This window comes from Poecilia reticulata, chromosome 6, assembly GCF_904066995.2.
Source record: "Poecilia reticulata chromosome 6, P_reticulata-male-v2, whole genome shotgun sequence".
Classification (NCBI taxonomy): Eukaryota; Metazoa; Chordata; class Actinopteri; order Cyprinodontiformes; family Poeciliidae; genus Poecilia; species Poecilia reticulata.
Window position 1 is genome coordinate 6528363 of NC_088835.1, and position 26408 is coordinate 6554770.

The following is a 26408-nucleotide window of genomic DNA, read 5'->3' on the forward strand; positions in this document are numbered from 1 at the left end:
TGGATTTTATTGCTGTGCTGCTGACATTTAAGTTCCTAATCTTAAATCAGCAGTAAGTACAAAGGTCATGACCTGCTGTGGTATTTTTATCAGCAGCAAATGAGACACTGCAGTGTAAATGTGAGGAAATCTGGTCAGATTTGAGCATAAAATCTAAAGTCTTTGACAATAATGCAAAGCTACATTCCGTAGACATGTCTGCAAAATAAGGCAGAAGAGCTGCTGGATCTGACCTACAAAAATCTGTTTGTTTTTTTTTTTGTTTTTTTTTTAATGAAAATAAAAACTGCTTCCTACTACTCCCCACTTTAAGACTTATAACTGTTTGTTTCACTTTCTAGAGCTTTCTCATTTGTTTCTTGCACCGTGACCTTTCCCCGTTTTGCCATGTTTGTCGCATTAAGAAATGCACAAAAAATGAACTTAAACATATGTCTGTATATATTTAGATGCGGACACTTCACTACTTTGGTCCAGGTTATTTACTGCAAAAACAAAAGATCTTACCAAGTATTTTTGGTTTAGTTTCTAGTGCAAATATATTTAGTGTGCTTGAAATAAGACGAAACTAACCCTATAAGTAATTTTTACGCAATATATAGGAGTCAATAATTCCTTAAAATTGATTTAAAGAAAGTACTAGCTCCGCTGGCAGATCATTTCACTTATAACAATGAAAAACTGTTTCACAGAGCAGCCATCCACGCTACTTCTCATTGAACCGCTAGTAAATTCATTGTTAAAGGGTTAATAGGAGCAATGTTGCGATGAATTCCTGAAGGCGGAGATTCAGAAAGAGCAGGAGCTTCTTAAAGAGACAGAGGCCCAATTTCACTGTATTAAATTACAAAGTCAATTTTCTTTTAAGTCATATTTGATTTATACTGCATTTTTGCAGTACTGAAGGCAACATAGGTACTTGATTGTACTATAAGATGGTACAGCGTGACTGGATGCAAACTATACTGGACGGAGCTGTGGGATGCCTCTCTTCAGTAGGGATAGGAAATCTTTTCAGAGTTGATGGGAAGAGATGAACTAAGCTAAATACAAAGCGACTCTGGACCAAGTCCTGTTAGAAGATGCGTAACTGCAAATTGCTCAATTATATGGTCAATGGAAATGCAGCTGGAGTCTCAAAAGCTACTTTTTTAAACATGGTCTTAAAACATTATCTCTGCATACTGTTCTTGGACTGTGGATGTCCTTCTTTACATATCCGTTAAACACTACACAGCGTAGGGAAACACAGATGCTGTCTTGTCGTGTTTATTTCGAGGGGCTTACAGTTTCAGAGGCTGGGTCTTTGACTGAGAGGAGGGAAGTGGAGGGAGGCCCCTGGTAAACACATGGTGTGGAGAGAGAGAGACAGAGAGACAGGGTGGGGAGTGAGCCACTATAAAAGAAACAGTCAGAGCTGCTGTTGGCATTCGCTCCAGCAAGCAGACAGAGCGGAGACCCAGTCGACACTGGCAACAATCGCTTTTTCTTCAAGACTGATTTTCTCCATTCTGCCAGGACTTGGAGGTCTGCACCCTGGTCCACTCTGGCTTTTTTTTTTCCTTCTAAGACAGAGAGATTTTTCTCCTCTTCTTCTACCACAAGGCTCCCAGACGAGCAAGAGAGGACAAACTTGTGTCCGCAGAGACTGTCTTGACATTTTTGTTGCACTCGGGCTCCCGTTCCACCATGACTGCTGTGCGTCAGATGCCGGAGGAGACCTCGGGCTTCCACGTCCTCTCAGCCCACCTGATGGCCACCGCCACAGAGGAGTTCCCCCAGCAACTACCCGTCCCCAAGAGCCCGGCGAAGGGCAAGAGTCGCTCCCGCCGACCCCGGGAGGCCCGCTTCAAAACCCAGCCGGTCACCTTCGCCGAGATTGCTGAGGTAGAAGAGGAAGGCTCTTCCCCTTTGGAAGAAGAGAGGGCACGTCGCTCCTTCCTGCAGTCGTTGGAGAACCTGCGGCGGAGCACGCAGGCCCTCTACTGCCCAGGGGCGACCAATCGCACTCCCACGCCCACACAGGCCAGCCTGGACTCCAGCGACTCCGACTCCACCCAGTGAGGACTTCACAGATGGAGGTCGACTGAACAGAACCAAATTGCAGTCCTGCCTTTATGTGTAAAGCTACTGCTGCCACGCAAAACTCTGCATTTAGCTCACCAACTCATCTGCACATTGCTCGAAGATGCACATCGGACCTTTCCGTAAAGACCTCCACCGCTGGCTGGTTTTACAGCTGTACAGAAATAATGTGTAGAGGTAGCAAACAATGCAACATTCAGCACAACGTCTTGTTTCCTACTGTAGTTATTTAGGAGTAATATGGAAGAGGAAGGGTATTTTCCCATTTTGGAGCAATAGAGCATGTCTGTTTCTATCTAGTTTTTTCTACTTGATGAGCGAATGGGGCAAGGATGACTAAAAATGTTAACGTTGTGATTGATTTGTCTGTAAATACATTGACAAAGCAAAAGACCTGCAGCAAAAGTTAGCCGGCTGGGCCTGGAACTGTAGAGGACCATCACAGATCTTGTCTAGAGACTCAGAAAGGGTTTTTTTTTCCTCCCCCGCTTCTCAGTTAATGAAATCAGTGCTGTTGCTTTGATTTCTGAGCAGAAATTCCCTTTCTATTTTTCAAAATGAATTTATTTATTATTATTATTTGCATAACCAAGTACATTTCTAGATGTAAAGTTGTCTATGACTTCTGGTCACTTTGACTTTCATACAAATAATAACCTTTATATTTTGTGATTCTATTACTTTGTATGTGTATATATACTGTATATGTGAATATATATATATTTGCTTATGTACTTCAATAAATATTTTCAAGGACACTGAGTCAATTTCAGATTCACTTTGAGAAGTTTTAAAGAAACTACAAACACATAAATCAACAAACTTTGATGGCACCTGGAGCAAATGGCAATATCCCACAGTAACAGGGCTAGTGATGTACAACCTGACTTTTAAACATTGTTTAGGATTTTTCAGTAAACTGAGGTTGGGTCCATTCAGAAAACATCAACATAGGCCAATGTTAATGTACACTAATGTTAACATAACTTAACGTTGATGCAGGCTAACATTAACATAAGTCAACCTTAACGTAGACTCATGACAACATTGTCTTGCTGCGCTATTTCGCTCGATTCAAATCTTGCTTGCCTCTCAGTGTGAGCTTTCTCCCGTTGACCTCAATAATTTCTCCTGGGCCAATCGGGTAACAGAAAGAGAGGTTGTGAACCTCTCTTGTTCACAACCTCAATTCTAAGATTGTGTGCGATCTTAGAATTGTAGTCTGCCTGTAGTTTTAGCAATGTGTTGACCACACTTCCAAATATTGAGTTAGCATTTACAGCCATCATGTTCGACTTGGTACTTTTCTGTTTGCAGTGGAAGCTTACCAGTAAGCTTTTCCGGTAAGCTTCATAGCATTGAACTGGCACATTACATACATCATGGCCAAACATTAGGGATCAGGTAACATTAAAAACGTCATCAGAGTCCTCACTTCCAGGAAACAATCGTTTTTCTTCAGCCAAGAGCCCAGAACCTCTACAAAGAAAAAGTACACAGGGCAAATTAATCATTAAAAGCACCAAATAACATAACAGCTCCACCAATGAAGAGTGCATGAAAGCTTTATCTTCCCATTTGTCTTCAGTGTTTTTGTTGTAAAAGGCCGATTACTTTCCGCTGACCCCTTGTGCGAACACTCAGTACTTGACCTGTATCTGCTGCTTGGCCGGTGACGCACTTTCAGTAATGTCAGGTTTTTGTTTTTTCCCAGTGAACTCAGCCACAACACTGTTACGTCTGCTGGAAAATGGGCCAATCACAGAGTGGCTCCAGCTCCTCCACTGTTCATTAAAAACTTTGAGTTTCTTTTACATTATTCCTCTTGTCTGCGCAGCCCTAATCTTTCTGACGTTGCTCCGGAGACGAAAACAAGTGGAAAAATCCCCCAAAACAAGCCAAGTGGTGTGTCTTGTTTTCAATGCAAACAGAAGGCAGAGCAGAGGACGGGTTTGATGGAAGATGGAGGGTTTATTTTAGCTGGATCAGATCAGGAAAGGTTCGAACATGGCAGTGAATAAAAACCGTCCAGGTTCTGTGACGTTAATCAGACCTAATTTCGTCAGGGTAATGAGTGATGTCCTCATACAGAAAAATCAGCATGACTAATATATCTGGTACAGTGTTTTTTTTTGTTTTTTTGTTGTTTTTTTCTTTTTTCTCTGAAACAAGAGTCGTCTCTAGCATCTGCTCTGTGATTCCAACCACAGCCTGGGGAACATTATGCTAAGCAACCTGCTTGTGATGAGTTTTTTTTTATTTATTTATTGTTTTTCTCTTGCCTTAATTGCATTTTTATGAATCTGTTGACGTTTATGGCTCCTGGATAATTCTCTGGAGGATACTTGAGCAAAGAATAATATTCAATAGTGCTTTGAGATTTAAAAAGTATCAAAAGTATTTTTAAAAAATTAAAAGCAGAGCTACGATTTTACGTAAAATGGAGAATGAAATCGCATCTACAAAAATTAAATATGTTTTTTGTAGATGGAATTTAATAAACATGAAAAGTAGAGCAAGAAATTCACTGTGGCACAATCTCACACTAAAAGAAGGTAAAGGTTTTGTGAAATACCAGCACATTCAAAAATACTAATAATAATTTGGTGGCCCCTTATTGGGTGTTTTAGCAGGAGAATTTTCTGGAACATATTGCCAAATAAATACAGAAATTGTTCCCTAGATGCAAACTCAGCATTTGTGCATGACAACCAGAGTCCCCAAACTTAAATAATCCATTAGCCTACCAGATGCCCTGCAATTCTGAACGATCGGGAGCAGGGATGTCCAAACTGCGGCTCGCTGGCCACTTTCAGCCCCTGGACTGATTTTCTGTGCCCCCCCGCCCCCAGGAAAAATCCGATGTTCATAAAAAAATTATACAAATGTAAATCAAAAATCAAAAATGCTCACGAGCTAAAAAATGTGGGGAAAAAAGTAAAAAAAAATCTCCTTTTTTCCTACTCCACAATAAATTAAGCATGCAATAGTTAAATATTTTACTTGGACAAATTAAGTATTACTTGTTTTTTTCATTTTTTTTAGGAAAGGGATATCACTCTTACTTTGATAATGACTGCTGTCTTCAGACAAGTTTAAGAAATTAAGGGCAAATCTGGACACAGCCGAGTCTGCTTTGGTGTACAAGTCACTGGATAAATGTGTTTTATTTAATATGGAATGAAAGTGGATTAAAAATGTAATTATTAAAAAACATTTTACCTTACATACTGCGCGGTAAAAATATAAAAAAATTTCAGAAATGATTTTGCCCTATTTAAAAAAAAAAATAATCTAAATTTGGAAGGCCAAATTTAGATTTTTTTTTATTTAAAAAAAAATAAAAAAAATTTCAAACACTCTTGAATTAAAGGTTGGAGTTTTCTCCGATGTGACGGTGAGATTTTGCAACTCAACTTTAACAAATACAATTGTTGCGATCTGTTGAGGATTTTCAGTCTCACAAAAACTTGATTTATTCCTTAATATTGTTCTTCAGAGTCCATTGACGTTTAATTTGTTTGTTTGTTTGTTTGTTTGTTTGTTTGTTTGTTTGTTTGTTTGTTTGTTTTTTCCAAACAACCAAGTTCAGATATTTATTTTTAAGTGAGTCAGGCAGAGTCCAGGTGTGTCTTAAATGTCATTTCTGATACCAAGTTTCATGCTTGCACTCTTTGTCTCCCCCTGGTGGTGTACAGTTACAAGTGATCATAAATTCACAGAAAAGGTTGCGGTTTACCTTTCGAACTTATTGTTCAGTTTCCTGACAAATCTCTGTGAAGTATGTGCTTGTTTTGAGCTTATATATAATATAGATAATTAATATAATTAAACTGTAATATCCATCTTCCTGAAAGGCCACTAAAAGCCCATGAAAATCCCCAGAGCTCAACATCTCTGCCCTGAATGAGTCAGGACATTTTTCCCCTTTTTAGGCAATGCAGTGCAGGCAGAGAGAGAATGCCAAGTTCTCTTGTAAATAACTGATGAACCAAAAAGGAATGCAATTTCAGCCCTAAGCATGTTTAATATGCCTTTTACTTTTCAGACAAAGATAGAAAGTAATAATAATATTTAAAAAAAAACCATTTAATCTCAATTCCATGCTTCATATTTCCTGGAACCAAAATGATTGAATATGTTAAATATTCAACATTATTTGAATATTTGTGGTAACCTATCGAAAACCATCTTTATGGTAGATCAAAATGTTTAAATTTGTATGTCTGTTTTTTGGAAGCTATGTTGGATTTGGGGAGAGCACTGGCTTTGCTTGACCTTTCTGTTAAGTTTTCCAATGTTAATATTTAACCTTTATCTAAATGAATAATTGAATCAAACCTTTCAGCCAATCGAGCAGCGCCAAAAGATTAAAAGTTTTTAGTAACATAAAGACAACAAATCCAACTCCTCTCCTGTTCAGATTGTCTGTCAGAAGGGTGATAATTTGAGAACTTTTTACATTTAAAATTTTTTATAATTTTTTTTAAAGGTGTGTATTTAAAAAAAAAAAAGAGTCCAAAATAATTATGACCCAAACTATCAAATATTTATATGGAAAACTTCTGACAAGTAGTGCATAGTAAAACTAACTGTAAAATTCTTACCTGGTTTCAGTACAAATCGCAGTGGCTAAAAAGTAAGACATGGGAATATTTTAAGTGGGAATATTTCTTCTAAAAGGTTTGAATTATTGCCAAGATGACCTCCCCTTTGTTCAGAAATAATAGTGATTTTAAAAGAAAAAGAAAAACGTGCTGCTTTTCGAAATTATTTTTAAGGCTTTAACAACAATTTTGTAAAGAAGGAAAGAAAGAAAGAAGCTAAATGCAACCTGTTCCTGTCAATCTCTTACGTATTCTTGCGTCAGACTTCCTTGTTTAGTTGACAAGAAACCCAACCAATGAATTGTGTGCATACCGGACTCGTGACGCACGCATGAGTTTACTTTTAACCAATCAAACTGGTGTCATGAGTAACCAACCAATTAGATTTTGGAGGCGGAACAAATATAGAAGGAGCGCGAACGGTTAAGGACAGCTATGAGGAAAATGGCGATTATGTAGTTTAGGTATGCGAGTAACGGCGTGTGGACTCTCTAAGCTGTCTGGAAAGTATCTTTTTTACGTTCCGGGGTGTTTACTTTATAGCACAGGCGTTACGTTATTTCAAAGAGAACCGTCAGAACATTCGTAAAGCGTCACATCTGACTGAAGTTTGTACAGCTGTATTGTAACGTTGTTGTTTGCTAGCAGATAGCTGTTATCGTGGAAACATGAAGTTAACCAAACCGACCCACTTAAAACTAAGGTAAAGTTATTACATGAAATGAAAGAGCGGGTGTATCTGAACTGCTAACCCTGTCACGGCATTCTTGGTCAACATTTGACCTAAACGTACCAAGTTTTTCATGCCGTTTTCCCCATTTATTGACATTACATTTAACAGCATGGCTCTGCACAACCTAGTGTTTGTTATCGATGTTGATTATGAAGATCACGTGTCAGACCATCCACTGGAGGTCCGAAACAATTTCGTGAAACGGGGAGTATTGTATATCCTATTGCATTTCGGCTACAAATATGGATTTGAGAAAGTGCGCTGGGGTTATACGTTTTTCCAGGCAAAAGCTGGTCGCAGTGCCAGCGTCATATCGAGAGGATCCGACTTCAAGGAGCTGCGACACAAAACATTCGAGGACTTTGAGCAAGAGCTTGAAGCGAGATTCGACGTGAAGGATAAAGTTTGTCCTTCCCAACAGAAGCTACAGTCCAGTGAATCGGTTTCAGTTCAAAACGCTCTTAGGGAAACTCTGCTGGACTTCCAGTGGGACAGACCGGACATCACTTCTCCGACTAAACTTTCACTCAGACCCAGGAAGTCAAGTCGTGTTACAGGAAAGGCCGGCGTGTCTCAAGAAAGCGACTATTTAAGCAGCGGGAAGAATATGGTGTTTGTGGTCTCACGGTGTCCCCGTTCGAGGGCTCATCTCTTGGACTACCTGTCTGTAAAAGACGGCGACCTGCCAGCAGATGTGACCGAATATATCCTGCCGAAGAGTCTTAGCGACATGGTTGCCCAGCAACAAGTTGTTCTGCACTGGATTGACACTCGTCCACATGTTGAGGTAAACTCAGAGACTGAGTGGGCACTACTGCTGAAAAGTCGACCTTTATTTTATTTTTTTTTTCAGTCGATCAAAAAATATTTTTAATACTGTTAATTCAAAGTTGTTGTTGTTTAATTAAGTCGATGAAAGATAATTTTTTTAAGTCAACCAAAAATTCACAGACCATCAGGCACATTAACTTGAGAAAAATCTTAAATCAAGATTTAGATGCTGAAGTTTAATTTGTTAGGTTTTCTCTGAATTCACACACCATCAACAGTTATAGTTATTCTAATAATAAAACCACAATAATTTCCATATTAATGTCTCATTTGAAAGTAGCAGAAAAACTAGAATTATTATCTTTTTGTTGCAATCAACTAGCTTCCATCAAATTCTGTTTGCACTTAGGCTTCAGGGGGGAAAAAACAAACAAACCATGCAGACACTAGGATCCTGTCACGATAAGAAATTTTGCCCAACAATAAATTGTCCCAGAACTTGTTGCAATAAATCATAATGTTGTTTAGAGACAATTTACAAGTGATATAATATGAATTATGGAGCAATAATGCAAGGACACTTTCTCAAAGATCGATAAACATTACATTTTATGATCATTTAAACATTGGAACTGGAAGACGTTTTAAAAATCCAAAACGTATAAACAAAACAGAAAAAAACAAATAAAATGAATTCTGAAGTCCCTGTAGACAAAATTATGTTTCAAAAAGGGAATAGTTGAGACCAAAGCGCCAGACTGAAGACTAGTTCTGTTGGAGAGAGAAACGAGAAAAACGGTAAATCAACAAAATGAAAAATAACGAGTTTGTCTTAGTGTATCATGCGATTAATTGATTTATTGTTTAGTGTGACAGGCCCGTACAGACCCACTGAATAATTTTGAATATTATTGAAAAGAAACGTCATCACCAAAGTGAAACACATTCCACAGACATACAGATGGATGATTTTGAACTCGTGTTTTCAGCGTTGATTTCCAACCGTCCCTCTCCGCTCATCTCCTGTGGAACCTTCCGTCTCGTTTCAGATCGTGAGCTGCAAGGACGGCTTTGGCTCCGACAAGCTGTCTGCAGTTCTGGCCCAAGCGGGTGGCAGAGTGATTCCCTTGGTGGCTCTTCTGAACCTCTGCTCCAATCACAACTCCGACCCGAGGCGCAGGAGGGAATCCTCCCTGTTCAGCTCCAGCGTGGGTTTCCTGCTGTCGTCAGAGAGGCTGTACCGCCTAGCTTTTCCTGCCGCAGACGCCGTCCTACGATGGGACCATGGTTCGTGGAAACGCAGAATGTTTTCCAGAACGTTCCAAAACATTGATAATTATTGTAACTTGAGTCATTTATCCAGATAATGTTTTTTTTTAAAAAGTTCACTTTACCTTTAAGTAGGTCTGGGAGATAAATCGATTTTAATGATTAAAGTCTGGATTTTTTTTATTTTCCCCACCAAAGCATTCCTTGTATTGCCGGAGTTCAGAGTGATGTCAGCACACACACATGCGCACACACACGCACACACACACACACACGCACACTACCATCTTGTTCCACCAGTGTGTTTTTACAGCTTCTATTCATTTGGACCTTGAATTCAAGTCAACTCATGAAAGGTATGTCTGAAGTAAAAGCCAATTTTTAAAAGTAGTTTATTTAATTTGTAATTTATTTTTAAGGGAAATGAGTAAGGGGGGGGGAAATAGATATCCCCCCCCCCACACACACACACAAAAATTTTAGAGATTTTATTTTTAAGCCATATAAGTTATTAATCGTCCCAAAAAATAACCTGAAACAGTCTGTGGTGTTGCTTCTCTAAAACATTACAAGTATGCTCCACACGGAACACAAACGATACCATTAAGATGACTAAAACATAATGTTTGCATATATTCATAAATAAACTTGCCGGTTTATTTTCCTCGTTTGTTTTATTTTTATCTTTTTATTCTTTGCTAATCTAGGAAACGATTCTCACAGTTGCCGTGTTGTGGTGGAGCCGATGTGCAGAGGCCAACGTCTTCTGCAGGAGTCTGTAGAGGTGCACCTGAAGGGGGCGCTGCAGGGCTGGGATGCTTCTTGCCTGACTCAATCTCCCACCGAGTCGTGGCTGCTTCAGCTCCCCAGCAGCAGCGACCAGGAAGTGGCTGCCTTCCTGCCTCTCTTCACACAGCTGTCCGCTCTTTCACTTCAAATGGTGAGAGACCAGAGAGAAGCTGACATTTATACCACATGAGAGTTTTTATGGAGATGTAACACGGGTGAGATTCTGCAAATGCCAAGCAAAGACACAAATTCTCATGTGAAGCTTTCTTTTCTCCTAAGACACAAAGATGATGCACAACACCTCATCAATAAGCAGTGTAAGGCCTCAGTTATTGATTATTTTAGTAATCGATGAATCTGCTGACAAACCGGGGGATTGCACATTTTACAGATTTTTAATTTAACCTCTTAATCCTCTCCAACAAAATATAAAAAATACATTAAAAGATGCTAATTAGCAATTTTTTAAATGTAAGAAAATAAATAATTACCTAAATTGCAATACAATGACATTCCTGTAGTAAATCTGAATTGAGTGAAGCTAAAATTAATTTTGGCTAAAACATATCTACTGGACAAAGGTGTTTTTATCTTTAGTGCAAAAATGTAAATATTTTTTTGTACTTTTGGTTTAATTACTGCACTGAAATTTTATTTCTTTTCACCAACTGTTACTTTTTTTGAGTCTGTGTGCTCCAGTTAACTATTAATTCGTTACTAAAATAACTGGCAATTGTTTAAATAATCAGTTAATCACGATTAATACAATTAATCGTTTCAGCCCTAATGCAGTTTTCTGTCTTAGTCGCACCTCTGTAAGGCGGAAATCGCCACAGTGACCTGAAACACGACTACAAAATGCAGCAATAAAAGTTAAACAAGCTTGTTAAAATCCAGTCTAAACATTGCATTTGTTTTGTTTTTGGGTTTTTTTGTGCCTTGGGTTAATTACAGTAAAAAAAAAAATTCTCTCCTCCAAGTAAGTTCTAGCTCTAGCTCACAGCAAGGACACACCTTCTCCTTTTAATGTAGCTCTTATAAAAAAAAATAAAAAAATCTGATCTGTCTTAAAAGTCGAACTGCGTGGAGTTAAACCGCAAAACGGAACCAAAAATGAAATGTTTTCAAACACAAACGGAATGAGAGTGTTTAACGCAGCACGATGTCTGATGTATAAGCAAAATAGCTTTTCGCTTGGTGACTCCGATCTTTTCATTCCCTGCTTTAATTGTTTCCGCAGATTGCTGAAGTCAGTCACAGTGGGCTGTCGTGTCCCGCCGTCTTTTCCCCGCTGTCTCAGTCCACAGCTCTGCTCACCGTTTTCCAGCCGATCCTCCTTCAGCACGACAAGCTGCTGAAGACGAACGTCTCCACCCCCACCCCCGTCGCCACAGAAACCTCCGCAGACCTGCCGGAAGTGGTGAACAGCGTTCTGGGCATGGTCTATGACATCATGAACCAGGACGGCGACGGGACCGACGGTAGGAATTAAAGCAGACTGAACCTGAAGCGATTAATCGGATTAATTGATGATTCAAATAATCATCAACTAATTTAGTAATTGATTAATCATTAACTGGAGTATACGGACTCACAAAAGGCCATTTCCTTAAAGAACAACACTCTCAGAGCAGTAACTAAACTAAAACTGTAAAAATAAAAAAAAATCAACATTTTGCATTTAAGATTAAAATAAGAAACAACCTTTGTCTATAAATATTCTACCAGAACTCCTCAAGTTGCAGTTTTAGATTCACCCAGTTCAAATTCTATAAATACATCTCCGATTCAGCACCTTTTGATATCCAATTATTACTTGGTGATTTAAAAAACAATCAAAATATCAGAATACTAGAGAAATATTCTTTATTGTCTCACGGCAGGCAAAGTTTACGTAATCGGGACCGTGCATAATAACAAAAAAATATAGGAAAATAAGAATAAGAGACTGTACAGTAAGGACTAGTTTACAACATAAAACAAATACTAAGACAACACTCAGTCCCAGGTCAGACTCCACTGACAGTTTCTGCAACATTTATAGCGCATCTGCAGGGTTCATGTGTGTCGAGCCTCAGTTGTGAATCATTGTGCATGTGCACGTTTTCCTTCCACTCAACTTTCTATGAATATTCTAAGTTTTTTAAAAAATATTAAAACTTTGTGAGTCACTGAATTATCTGTTTTCATTAACAGTAAGTCGTAATGATCAAAATGACAAGAAATAAAGGTTTAAAATAGTTCACTCTGTGTAATGAATCTATATGAGTAACAAATGGTTTTCTGGATGACACCAGTTAGCACTTTTTTTCTGAGCTTGGGAAATTGTCAAATATTTAAAATAAAAAAAAAAGTCCTAGTTTGATTTGTAGTTATGAAAGTGTTTATAGTTTTTGATAAATTCAGCTAACTGCAGATGTTGGTACGTGTTGTGTGTTGTCTGAGAATCCATCCCTGAATAGTGTAGCAACATGTTTTTAATGCTAAGCTCAGTTTAAACGCTGTGCGTAAATTTGCTTTCGTTTGTTGTAAAGATGAGGTCCGGGACCCTCCTGCACCTGAGTGGGCTGCGCAGGAGCTGAGCCACCGGTCACCAACGACACACACCTTAGAGACCTGGTTCCCACAGTCGGATCAGTCAGGAGTCAGCGCCAATTTAATGGAGTCAATAAGGTACAAGAGGAATTCTTATTTATTTGTTGGTTGTTTTTTTTAAGGCTGCTGTTGTCGTAGGCTTTATTTTTTTTTCAGTTGTGTATCTGTCAGTAGCGATGGATCATCGGCCTAAAATGAAAACTCAATCATATCACAGCGTAAATCTACTCGCACTTTGCACCAGAAATTGTGTCCTAGACTTTCCCTCTGCATATTTATTTAATAAGGAAACATAAAAACAGACTTTTAACAGCTTTAATTTTTATGTAATGATTAAAAAAAAGAAACATTTTCCTGTCGGTAACAAAATATTTTTTTATACAGCATTTTATATATAACCCTGCTTTAACATGTTTCCTTTAACAAGAAATCTTGACCGTTTAGTTAACACATAATCTAAATCTGCCTTGAAGGCATTACAATCATTAGCTGCCTCTTCATTCACCATATTATTGTGAAATTTTACACTTCAAAAATAAATTGAGATGATTTTTTTTTTTTTTTTACCGTATCGAAATTAGTGTATTTTGCAAAACTGAAGTGGAAACACTACTTTCCCCATCACACAGGTCACATGACCAACAGCCAGATGTTGCCACTGGTCCAAACCACGAAGACGACAGGAAGTAGTTGGAGGATGATGTTTTTTAATGAGCTATCACACAAACAAGCCTACTCACATGTGATTTTAATTGCGTTTCGTATTTAACGGAAACACTGCAATTGCAAAATTGTGTTTTGTTTTGTTTTTTTCGACATTTGTGAAATGCCGACAAAGTTTTGTGCACATTTGTAACGGAAACGCAGCTGATGTTGCACTTCATCTAGATCTGCTTCCAGGTTTGGAACATGATGACATTGACATGAAGAAAGAAGAAACAAACGTTTTCTTAAATGATTGTTTGCAGATTGCTCCACGTGGTACCTGAAGAGGGATCAGCTGAGGATCTTTTTGAGGCTCAGCAGAATCTGGTCAGTGGTCTGTCTGAACTGTACCAGGAGTCAGTCAGCAAAAAGGGGAAGAAACGTACGCAAGCTCCTTTTTATATATATTATAATTCTTTCCACCTCCTACTCAAAATTCAGCTATTTTAAAATCCAAAACCGTTTTTAAAGGCCCTACATTCACCTTCTACGGATCTTTTCTGTCTTTTTTTTTTTTTTTTTTTAAACCTCCTTTTTCTTTGGCTCCTGGCACTGCAGGAGGCGCCCACCGTACGCCGGTGAAGCAGAAGATGAAGACGATGAGTCGCTCGCTGCAGATGCTGAACGTGGCGCGGCTGAACGTGAAAGCTCAGAAGAGTCAGAGCGAGGCCGAACCACCGGGCGCCGACAGAGCCGGGAAGAGACAGCTAAGTGACAGGAACAAACCGGCAGCGGCGAGCGCGCTCAGTAAGTTAAACTTCTAAATAAATGTCTGTGACAATGTGCTTCAATAACACATTCCATATTGACTTTTGCTGCTTTGTTTTCCGTCTCTCAGGTTTTTCTAGTGAGAAAGAGCTGCTGAGCCACTTGAAGGCCGGTTACGACAAGACGGTAGCAGAGAGAGACTCGTCTCTCCTGACCAGCGCTCAGCAGCTTCTCAACGCCATAAAAACATTTCTGACTGCAGAGTCAAACTGGGAGGTGACACAATGTTTTTTTGTTCGTTTGTTGTTGTTTTTTAAACCTTATAAAGATTTGTTTTTGTTGCAGTCCAGGGCTAGGCGATAAATCAATTTTATTGAGCTTTTGAAGATGTCATTTTTGGAAAATCTGGATTTATTAAGCTCATTGGATTTTCATATTTCTTAGCGATGTCAGGGCGGCCATCTTGTTTTTATTTAGGTTTGAAATTCTGGTAAACTTTATGACTAAGGGTCAGGCTAAGATGTTTTTGTTTTTATCTACAAAAATTAAATCATAATTTTACCAGAATAAAGTTGTAATTTTATGAGAACTGCAATATGAAAAATAGCAATGGAATAAAAGGAGGAATATTGAGCAACTTGTGAAGTCATAGTTTAACATGGCCGTTTTGCACATCAGCCTCAAATTATCATCAGTAGCAGAACATTGAAATGATTGTGTCTACTTCTAAATGGACTGGCCTGCTCATGTCAGATCCAGATAATTCCATCAAAGCTGTTTTTCCTCATTAAAACGACTTTTTACTCATCATTTTAAGTCATTTTTCTGGTAAAGTTGCATCAATTCTTCTAATCTCATAACTATATTCTCCGTAATTAAGAAGAAATTCTCATAGCCTGGCTCTGATTCTCGTCGTTGACTGAAATAAAAACCACTTTGGAGAACTTTTCCTGTCATTTGTAATAACATCTTTAGGGAGAAAGAAAATTGATGAAAATTGGATCTGGTCATTTTATCACCCAGCTCAACTTTCCAGTTGTTGAAAGTTGATCATAGTTGGTCTGTCCTTTTTATACTTTTACATTAACTTTTTAAAAGCTTTTTTCAGCTTCACTTGCCTCAAAGTAAACACTGTCTAATTTAAACATCACTTTAAAGTTTCCCACTGTTCATGAAGTAAATAATATGTTAATTCAAGATGAGGAAATGATTACAAAGTCAAAGGCGGTGCATAAATATATGAATGCAAAATTAGGTAGAAAAAGCTCGGATTAAGTTCATTCTAAAACCACATCGTCTCATCTGTAGGAAAAGGCAACTTTGCTTGTGGAACAGCATCTCATGAAGACCGGCAAATCAATCCGCCAGCTGTACCCCGGCGCTGACGAAGCCGAGAGCAAAGTCAGAGAGTGAGTGATTGATTCACTTCATGAACCGATTCCTCCTCGTCTCTCTGTTCTCGTGCCTTATCTAGATTGTTTAACTCTAACTAATATATATAACTAATCAAACTAATCTAGGTGCCAACTGCAAGTGATGCTGCGGCTGGAGCTGTGCAGACGTTTTGCTTCCAAACAATCCCACTCAGACGCAGACCGGATGGTGGAGGAGGTAAAAGGGTCAACATTTCCATCGACAGAATGCAGCTGTCTTGTGTTTTTCTCTAGTTTTAATATTTTTTTTGTCTTTTGTCAGGCAGCGGAAATGCTCAGAATAATCTCATTAACCAAAGACCCGGCGTGCCTCGCAAGGTTTCTTCAGGACGAAGTCCTCCCAGGGTAAGTGTGCACCTCTACAGAGACGGGCGTTCTTTACGGTGGCCCGAAAGGGTCAAGAAAATGCAAGAAAAAAACGGCAACAGAAGTTATGGTAGACATGTTAGCTTAACTTCTGTTTTAGCATAGTTTAAATTGTAACTTTTGACTGTTTCCTTGTAGCCTCTGCATTTTGTTGACCTTTCTGGGCCACCATAGTTTTTTGGGTAGTACAGGACTTTTCTCCATTTCATTTAATTTTTTTTATTTCATTCACTATATAATAACTATTAATAGTTTATGTAACAACTAAAACGAATCATGTAAAAATGAACAAAAAGAAGTGCAAACTTACTTCTGCCAGCTTTTCACATAAAAATAAAATTAGCTGTTTCGCTCAAAAGACATTAACTTACTCGGCGCCATGTCGCGTCATCATCATAATTTTCAAAACTTTTTCAAATGCAGAAAGAAATTTAGATTGTTTTATCTCACCCTCAAGATTATTCCAGAAACTGACACTCCTGACACTTTTGCTCACACTTTTTCGTGTAATCATGAACAGAAATAAATGCTTGAAACACATCACTTGGTTTGTCATAAAACCTTTTTTTTTCATATATAAATTTGTACATTTGGGTTTGAATTAAAATTTTTGAGTACACAGTTTGAGGTAACCTTCACCAAACCCTACCATTTAAATTTAGTACATGGAACCTCTTTTTTTCTTTATTTTCTTTTTTCCTTTTAGTTTCCAACAGTCCTAAAGAAGAAGCGCCATATTTAAATGCTTCCCAAGAACTAAAAACAAAAGTGTTGTTTCTCCATCCCGACAGCTTCCTGACTGCTGTTCCGAAAGTGCTTGCAGACGTCTACAACAGCCTAGGCACTCAGCTCCCTGACGCCCTGGTGGCCGTTCTGCCTGCTGACTTCTTCAGCGACGACTCTGTTGCCAAGGATAGCATCTCCCCCTCTGCCTCCTCGCCTGCCGTCTCGGCGCAGAGCCTCGTCTCTAACGACGGCTTGCACGACCTGCGGAACCGTTCGGCCAACAAGAGGAGGCGGGTTTTGCAAAAAATGCTCCAAGAAATTGGAGAAATAATGAAAGGAGTGTTGTAAAATTAACAGTGTTGCTGTTGTTTTGATTTTTTTTATTTAAAGAAAAAACATATAGTAAACCTTCAGGGTTCAATATATGCTTTATAAGTTTTTTATTTGTTTTCTGTGCAGGAGTGGAATGTTGACTCGACATCGCAGCATGACTGAATCCACACAGAGTCTTCGTCAAATACAGCTGCCCAAGAAGACCACAAGAACAGTAAGTTCCTTTTTTTTTTTTTTTTTCATATTTCACTTTTCACACAGTGCCATGTGGATTTGGATTTTTCCCCCTTAGTAATAAACACAGGGGTTCCCACAGTGTATGATCATCCTGGCGGGCCACCAGGCTTTACTTGCTCCCCTACCAGGCTGAGCATTGTTTGTTTGTTGTTACAGGTTTTTAAAAAAATGAATAAATATTCCAGTAACGGTGATGGCAAAAACAAGTTAAAAATATGTTTGGTGAAACAGTAACAACTTCAGCAACTAAAGTGACGAGTCACGGATCAAAAAAATTTGGACACTTTAATTAGGATGAAACAATTGAAGTGCAAACAATTGATATTTATTTTAATTGCAGTTTTCCATGTTTGTCTTTTCTTGAGACTTTTTAGTTGGTGTTTAGGTGTTGTAAATATGATGTCTTCCAACGACCAGGTTATATTATAAATTTTTCTGTCAACTTTTGAACTCAAAGACACGGTGGGCAGCTGGACCACTGGGCTTAGCCAGTTTTCTGAAACAACTTCATTCAATAACTGCATTCTCTGTTTACTTGTGTTGTCTCTAATATGTAAATTGTGGAGATGTGCCAATCAGATTTTTTCCTGCCGATACCGATCACCCATGAGGGCCGATCACAGATACCGATCACATAATTATTCTTTTTTTATCATAAACACTACCGGTTACATTATGTGGAGAAAGGAACCATGAATTCACCTTAATTTAGACAAAAACGAGTTTTTATAACTTTTTCCAAGAAGTAAACTAAACAGGCATTCTGTAAATTGTACTGCCATCGGTAATACTATCTTTAACAGACTGATAACATATGAAGGCTCTGAAGAGGCTAAATAATGCAAAAAGTCAAAATAAAACCTCTCAACATTGCCAAAAAAATTCAAGTATAAAACTTAACATTCAAAGGCAAATACAGGTTCAATTACAATAAACAATCCTGAGTTACTGAATGAAAACTTCCTGTTAGCATGGCGGCTAGCTGATTACTGCTAGTTCTGAGTGGCTGTTTCTGACTGAGCGGAGTAATTATGCAGAGCAGGGAGGAGATCGATTATTTTTTCAGAGATTATCTGTCTCATGTTAGGACAGCGAAAGTTTTAATACGTATGTAAAATGTATTTTTTTAGGTTAGATGCTGCAGTTTTAAACAGAGGTTCGGTGTGAGAGTCACTACCAGGTGGAGCAGAAGCGGCGCTTCGTCTGTGAAATATTACTACCTGTAGCGTGTAACAGCGGTTCAACAGCGAGCAGAACCAGCGTCTTACATCGCAGCTCGAAGACTTAAATAATTTTGCGGGTTATTTGTTTAGCTTTCTGACCGTCATGCTAATCCGGGTGAGTGCTTGTAGCTGTGCGCTGCTTTACCTGCTAGCTGATCCTCCATATGTCTTTTTTACTGCAGTGAGCCTTGATGTAGCCAAACTCCGTCAAGTATGGCATTGTTTTTATGTCGTATTAGCTTCGTTGTGTTGATGCATTTTGACGTGCTTCAATTTTTCGCCGCAACATGCAAATGTCCCCATTCACTCAGTGTGTTATAGTTCCACATCGCTTAGGATTTGTTGCTGCGCGTTTGTGCAGTGTGAAGGAAAGAGGAGACCAGCTGCACAGACAGGCTGCGAAATGAGATGTAGGTGATCGGTATCGGCAACAAGAGCCAATGATTGCCGATCACCGATCATGCACTTATTCACGAAAATCGGCCGATTATGATCGGTCACCGATCGATCGGCACACTTCTAGTAAATTTGTTCGATTTTATGAAAAACAAAACTGTGAGAAACATGCAAGAATTGGAAGTGAGGAACACTTTTTTCTTCGCACCCATGCAAGTTAAAAACTGGTTGAAAACAAATGAATGAGCGAAGAGGTAATTGACTTATTAATTCTCGATGACTAAGCCAAGCACTTAACTCAAACATATTTTTTTTCGCCTTAGTCCAAAATGAAGATCTCCACTACAATGGAGAAGCCTGCAGAACTACAGCAACCTCAGAAGCAACAAACACAAGGTATGTGTAGAAAAATTAAAGTAGCGCTGTCGGGATCAGACTAGAGGACGCAAAAAGGTTGTTTCTCACTTTATAATATGAAGAACATCCCACGACTCATTGTCTTGTCACAAAAAAAAAACTGACCACCAACTACTTCCTGTCGTCTTCTTCTTTGTGGTTTGCACCAGCAGCAGTATTGGGTTGTTGATCATCTGACTTGTGATGCGAAAAAAGTGTTTGCATTGCAGTTTTGCAAAATAAATCAATTTCGATACGGCCAAAGAAAGGAAAAAAACTAAAGAAAACAGTTTCTTTGAAATTGATGTTTCCATTATTTTCAAAATGTCAAATTGCCAAATATGTGGTCAAAGAAAATGCAGCTACAGGCAAAGAAAGCTTAGTCGCTTTCTGCATAAGCAGACTATTATGATACTGCGACAGCGCCAAGTTTGCAATTTGTTGTGAAGCCCTGCCTAAGTAAAGTATCAAAGCTTCTCAATGTACATTTATCGGTCCACAGAGGTGACCAAAGTAAGAAGAAACCTCTTCAACCAAGAGATTGTTTCCCCTTCCACGAAAAGGAGACTACCAAGGAGCCAGTCTGTCTCTGCTGTGGAAGGACTGAAACGTAAGCGTCCTATTGAATCTGAAGGTAACTTTTTGAATTTGGTCAATTGCATGAAATACGCAGTGTTTTCCATTATTTGGCTGTGCTACTTGGTATTCAGATTTCTGAGATTGAACCAAAAAAATCATATATTTTTTTATTACTTAATTACTGTATTTCTTTTTTTTTCCCCTTTTCAGAAAAGCACAAACTTCTCACAAAGAAGGTGTGTGAGACGCCTCTCCACAAGCAGGTGTCCAGTCGCCTCTTACGGCGGCTGAAAGCAGGGAGGTATGTTTCAGTCATACTTTTATTAGCTGAGCCTATCTGCAGCCATTTGTAAATGAGCAATATTTAGTTCAGTTAATGAATTTTTTTTCACAGGAAATCTGACCATAAAGGGGAGTGCATAGTAGAAGAGTCACCAGTAAAACCAGCCGAAGGTAATTTCAATTTATATTTATGTACATCGCATAATAATTTATTTATGTGAATTAAGCTCTTCTCTTCAGAAAAAAAAAAGATTTTATTCAATAATCTGGGACACAATTTGTTATATGAATGAATATAAGGAATTAAATTCACTGTTACCTTTCTTTTTAAAGTTTAGATTTGTAAGTATTTTATTTGGAAGATTCTAGCTTAATACAATATAAACATGATTTTAAACCACAAAATGTAATTTTCTTTTCTTTGTGATTTTCTGTCAGACCTGAGAAGGAGCCCCAGGTTAAAGAAATTTGGTAGAAGACACTCAAGCACTTTCTACTCAAGTTCTCAGCCTCGCTCCAGGAATCTGGAGAAAGCTCTTTCTTCATCTCAGCTTCCACTCAGCGACAGCAAAATCTGTAGCGTTAATGTGAAAACAGTCCAGTCTCCCTTGCGCCTTCTGTTCGGCGCGGCCGAGTCTCCCAGTGACCAGTTTGATGAAACCCAAGTCACCCAGTCTCTGTTGCCCACAGACTCCAGTGTTTTTGAGGTAATTTATCTGAATTCATACCCAGATATCTCACACGTTGAACACTTTGGCTTTTCATTATTGAAGGATTTTGCCAGAGTTGAACTAAAGTAACACCCTTAAAAAGTCTTAAATTCACATATGTAAAGTTAAGGCCTTCAGATCTCTCTCTTTTTTTATGCAAGTTGACCTTCAATACATTATTCATTTTGACTATGATGGGACTATTTAATATCGTATTTTTGATGTTTGTTTTTTTTGTTTGTTTGTTTTTTTCCTCACTGGACTTTTCTGTCAGGAAAAGTTTGAGTCGCACACACATTTTTCTTATGTTCTGTGACTCTAGATAGCTAAAGCTACTGCTAGCTAGCTGCTAATATTTACTTGCTAGCTAGTTAAGTGCAAAGTTCTTGTCAGTTGTCTAATTTCAGTAGAGATATAGGTTCTTAAATAATCTTAAAGTCTAAAATTTAAGTTGGTGAAACCCATAAAAACAATGACTAATATCTGAAGCCTTTATATCTTTTTGTTTTAAGAAGCACAAATTCTGTTATGTACTAATTTTACAGTACTGTGTCTTTTGCAAGATGCCTGACTCGTTTCCTGTCTAACAAAATTCTTAGTTGAATGAAAGTAATTTTTAGCGCAAATCTGGCAGGGATACGAATCATTTGAAATCATAATTCGTGCTGAACTACTGTCACTTTTCATCACTTATATGATGTTTTTGCTGTATGTTTAGAGTCCAAACAAAACGCCGTCAAAATCACCCAAGAGACGTGGAAGGAATTTATCTCCTAAGATGCCCAGAACACCCCAGGCCCCACTATCATCCAAAATAAAAGTTTGTTCGGTTGAAAGTCCTTTAGCTGATGCTTCTGGACATGGTAGTAATATGAAGACCATTCCTCTGAAATCTCCAGGCAAAGAGTCTCTCTTTGTAAATACGCCAAGTAAACAAAGTCCTGTTCTGAGTCCTTTAAAGGGCATTCTTAGGACTCCAGTCAAAGCTTCTGGATTATGTAAACTTAGCAGCCCGTTATCCAAGACTCCCAAGAAGAGTGTCACATGGTCTCCCTCTCCTCAGAAATGTACAGTGGAGGCAGACCGTGCAACTTTTAAAGTCCCCGAGTCACCAAGTACAGCTCCTCTCAACACTCTGAGACACATGAAGACTCCCAGCAAGCTCCACAGTCCAGAACAAAGCACTAAAGCTAAAAGGGACATTTTTAAGACCCCGGATAAGATCTGCCAAGTAAGCCTGGTACGGCTGTCCGAACAAGACTTATTGACTCCAGAAAAAAATCTGAGGTCTTCGACATGTAATACAACTGAAAATGCGGCGGTTCGTCTGGAAACGACCCCTACGCCGCCCCCGGCATCCTCAACCCAACATAATTCACCTCAGCGCAAAAGCAGAACTAAAGTCAAGATTCCCAGTCCCGTTCATCAAATGATCACTCGCTCCGGACGAACCCCGAGGAAAGAGCCAAACACCGAATCCCCCATTGAGGTGGCATACCCACCGCCTGAGGGGGATAGACTTCCAAACAGTTCATCAGAGGAGCAGACTGAAACATCTCAGTCCTCCGAACCCGACTCCAGTCTCCAGACTGAATCGCAGACTTCTCACAGTAACTCCACAACCACAGATGACGACAGTTTGGACATCGTCGACGCTACGGTGGTCAAGACTCGGTTTAACCAGGGTATAAAGATGAGCATTAGCTTCTCAAGGAAGCCTAGTGTGTCTAGACCCGACTGTCCTGCGAGGACGGCTTCCCCTGTGCAACCCCAGAACACGCCGGGGCGCAGCTATGGCTTCCGCCAGACCCCCGACCGCCTGCAGAGGGAGGCCGCTGCTCGTTTGGGGTACGGAAACGACTCCCCTCGATTCTCAACCCCCAGAAGCTTGACGAGATCCAAGAAATCCCCAGTCGCGCCAAACCCTCCGAGCTACCAAGTAGAACTGGAAATGCAGACGTCAGGACTACCGAAACTCAAAATTAAACGGACGGATTCCATGAATGCGGACGATGTCTCTTCTGGGGGTGCTTCTCAACCTGGCACAGAGAGCCCTTTGGTCGGCACCAAGCCTCTCATGGAAAGCCCCTTGACCATAATGGCCAAACACAAAGACGCCGCTTGTTGCTCGCCTTCTCTCTGCGCTCACGTCACTCCAGCCAAATGTACTCCCGGAAAAGGCAGCAGCGTCCAGACGTACATCTGCCAGTCCTACACGCCTACGCGCCACTCTCCCGTGGCAGTAGCAGTGGCAGACATCATCCCTCTCACCCCTTCGCCGCAGAGCGTGGGCAAAGTAACCCCGGACAACCTGAACAGCTGGCCGCGTAGGAAGAGGCCTCAACTCGAGGCATTTGGAGGCAAAGATCGGGTCCCAAAAGGGGAGCCGCGGCTGGAGGAGCTGCTGGAGGAGGCCGAGCTCGGAGTCAGTCGCCTGCAGGACTTCGAAGACACCGAAGAACCCTTGAGCAGCACAGCAGAAAAAGAGTCGCGTTCAGTGTCAGCAAAGGTGCCGCCTCTTTCCCCCAGGGAGGATTTGTACTGGATGTCCAAGTTGGCTGAAGGGACGAACAGTGCTGACTCAGCTGAAATCATCTGGGCGTGTGAAACTGGAAACATTAAGTCAAGTAAGCAATATCTTTAAACAGTTTGCAGAATGAATGTATGTGTTAGATATTTAAAATTTAAATATTTTTGTTTATACATTAAAACTAGACCTTTAGATTTTAGGTCTGGCAATACTTCAGAATAGTATAGAGTAGGGTTGGGTGATATGGACTTTGAATTTCATTGTGATAATGAAAAGAAAGAAGATTATTTTATATATCAAGTCATGAGAACTTTTTTTCTTCTATATTCAATTTTTTGATATGCACCAACATCTACCAGTTCATCTGTTTGCCCATCTCTCATTTATCATACCTGCTATCTGTTCGTCCATCCGTTCATCGGTTTCTTCACCATCCATCCTTCTTTCCTGTGAATAGCTTTTATAGGTTCTATATACTAATACTGGTCAGTGCTGAAATAAATACATTTGTACTGAAGTTGTTATATTTATACTTTTAAAAAAGCTAAAAGAAAAATGAAAATTAAATTCTGGTAGAGTTTGGAGTTTTCAAATAAAACATGAGTTTTTCTTTGCCTCAGACTGAGGTCAACCTGGGGCACAGAAAGCCAGCTGGATCTTGGAAGATCAAGGTCAGCAGCAGCCTGGTTGTGTGACAAAGCGTGATTGTGTGCAAAATCAGCTCCAGCGTGGCTATTATGGTTCATTATCGCAGTAAGGCTGTTTCAAGGTCGTTGGTTGAGCGAGTAGTAGCGCAGCGTTAGCATTGCCATCAGTATGTCACGCTGTGGTGGGGCGTCTCGCTCCACCACAGCGGATGTGAAAGTGGTCCGAGAGGCTCGTACTAGAGAAAGGTGTGGCTTTCAGGATCATCATGGAAAGACGTTCCTGACTTGTAGGATTTTTTTTGCGGGGGTGGGGGGAATCCAATAAAGATATATTGATATTTTCAATATAGGTCAAAGATATCAAAAATATCAAAGATGCATGTTTTTGGTGAGTAGCAAGTGGCATAGCAGCATCATGAGTCCATTAAATCTGGGGTATTAAACTTTTTTAAGAAAAATTTAAGTTTCTCATAAATTTGCTATGACTGTGGAAAAAAAAGCTAGCTTTTCCACCTCCTCCCTGAGCTACTATTGTTGTCTGATGAAGACCAAAAACAACCAATCAGAGCCAGAAGGATGGCCTAAGAATGGAGGGAGGGGGTCAAATTTATTTTTTTCACAGATTAACTGTCTCACATTATACTGTCACGACATAGTGACAGCTTTAATAAATATGTAAGGGTAATTTTTTTTAATAAGCTACGTACACCAGCTTTAACGCTGCAGGAAGTTTTGCGAATTCTCTGCAGCCCAGTCAGGTTCTGATATGCTCTTGTTTGTGAGGAGAGATTAATGGCCTTTATCACTTTAGGTTGGGTTTAGCAACTGCCTAAGGGACCACTGAATGAAATGAGCTAACTCGGACACATTTACGTTATACGATGTTCATTAATATGCTCCATCATCTTGAAATCCAGTGTAAACAGAATTGACTCGATGTGATTTTTGCACATTTCCAGTGAGTTACCTCTCTTAACAAAACTGAACATTCTCTTTTGTTGTACACCCTTAATTAAGAGTAAATTAAAAGAATATCTGTCAGAGCAGTGGTAAATATTAGCATTTTGGTGTAACAAGGTCAGATATTACCTTGCATTTTAAGCTTTTAATATGAACATGATGACAGATATTGTGACGGTACACAGAGAAAAGCTTTGTCGTTGGTTTCGACCCGCTGTTACAGCGAGGTCGAATTTCATTCATTCACCCGCTTGTGTTTGCTCCTCTCCTGGCAGCGGGGACTCCTCCCAGTCGGAAGGGCAGAAAACCAGTGACGCCCAGCGGCATCTTGGCCCTCACTCAGTCTCCGCTGCTGTTTAAGGGCAAAACGGGCTCCACCCGTAAGAAAACGCCAGATTTTAAAGGTAATGCTTAAACGTGCGACGTGTCCATGCGAGCATCTTATTGCAGGTCAACTCATTTTCTCCCTCCCCCCCCTGACTTTCCAGACGAAGCCTCGTCAGGGAAAACGGATCGTGAGCCGGAGCTCTCTCCTTTCAGCCTCTCCCAGCCGACGAGGCGCTCTAACACGGGGAAGACCTACAGCAGGAAGAGACTGCTCCACTGAGATAAATAACATAAAAACTTTCAGCAATCAGACCGTCTGTTCTTTGTTTTGTGCTGTGAAGCCGTGAGCCTTTTTGTGCCATGTGTGAAAAGGTTGGCTGAACTCCACTGGAAAGCTGCTTTTGTTCAATCAGAACCACTCCAGAGTTCAAAGGATGTTTAAAATTTATCGCCGATATCAATGGGATCATATTTTCTTTCTCTCTGTTTTACAATCAAGTCAGATCCTGTTCTTATCCGATTAGTATTATTTATTAATTTTTCCTTTTTTTATTTTTTTAGCCATTTTCAGAAAAATTTTATTTTCTGAAATTTTGTAAATATGTTAAATATTGACAAATTCTTTTATGAATAAACAGTTTTTCTTAACCATTCGAAAGTGATTGAAAAGCAGGAAGTCCAAACCACGGAGCAGCGACTTGCTGAAAACTGAATTGGGTTTTGTTGCGCTGTAAATGTTCCTCTAAGAAGTTTATCAGCGCCGTTTGTTCATCAGTGCCCACCTGGCTTCAAAGGTCAGCACAGTGAAATCAAACACACCCTTTTTTTTTGGCTTTTTATATGCCACAGGGCAGCCCAGCTACATCTGAAACTTAATTTCACTGCCTGTGATTTGACTAAACCATTCGGTTCTGTAGCTTTTAAAGCGCTGATCGTCGGGTTAAATTGTAGGACTAAGTACATAACAGAAATGTCAGTCATAAATTCAACTAAATTGATGC

The 26408-nt window shown here is 39.5% G+C and overlaps 2 protein-coding genes across 4 annotated transcripts; both read left to right on the forward strand.

Moving 5' to 3' along the window:
- Window positions 1-203: 203 nt before the first annotated feature.
- c6h11orf96 (chromosome 6 C11orf96 homolog) lies at window positions 204-2843 on the forward strand. The gene has a single exon (XM_017305096.2). It carries the CDS (start codon window positions 1690-1692, stop codon window positions 2062-2064), a length of 375 nt encoding a protein of 124 aa, XP_017160585.1. The 5' UTR covers window positions 204-1689; the 3' UTR covers window positions 2065-2843.
- A 4218-nt stretch (window positions 2844-7061) lies between these two features.
- On the forward strand, window positions 7062-25717 carry ticrr (TopBP1-interacting, checkpoint, and replication regulator). 3 transcript variants are annotated; one of them, XM_008410756.3, is made up of 21 exons: window positions 7062-8212; window positions 9246-9483; window positions 10173-10405; window positions 11495-11735; window positions 12789-12927; window positions 13818-13936; window positions 14113-14301; window positions 14393-14538; window positions 15571-15671; window positions 15783-15873; window positions 15958-16040; window positions 16853-17077; window positions 17247-17334; window positions 19300-19372; window positions 19875-20006; window positions 20162-20252; window positions 20346-20404; window positions 20672-20940; window positions 21662-23570; window positions 25356-25484; window positions 25569-25717. In XM_008410756.3, the coding sequence occupies exons 1-21, from the start codon at window positions 7496-7498 to the stop codon at window positions 25685-25687; spliced, it is 5391 nt and encodes a 1796-aa protein (XP_008408978.1). In that variant the 5' UTR covers window positions 7062-7495; the 3' UTR covers window positions 25688-25717. The 3 variants fall into 3 exon arrangements, with proteins under 3 accessions (XP_008408978.1, XP_081463870.1, XP_081463871.1); XM_081607744.1 differs by having other exon boundaries at window positions 9246-9481; window positions 10162-10405; XM_081607745.1 differs by having other exon boundaries at window positions 9246-9481; window positions 10162-10405; window positions 19875-19982.
- Window positions 25718-26408: the final 691 nt, after the last annotated feature.

Coding starts and splice junctions, on each gene's coding strand:
- c6h11orf96 (XM_017305096.2), top strand. CDS start 1,690: ATGACTGCTGTGCGTCAGATGCCGGAGGAGACCTCGGGCTTCCACGTC.
- ticrr (XM_081607744.1), top strand. CDS start 7,496: ATGCCGTTTTCCCCATTTATTGACATTACATTTAACAGCATGGCTCTG. Junction 14,539..15,570: donor CTGCAGAGTCAAACTGGGAG/GTGACACAATGT, acceptor TCTCATCTGTAG/GAAAAGGCAACTTTGCTTGT. Junction 20,253..20,345: donor CGGCGGCTGAAAGCAGGGAG/GTATGTTTCAGT, acceptor TTTTTTTCACAG/GAAATCTGACCATAAAGGGG.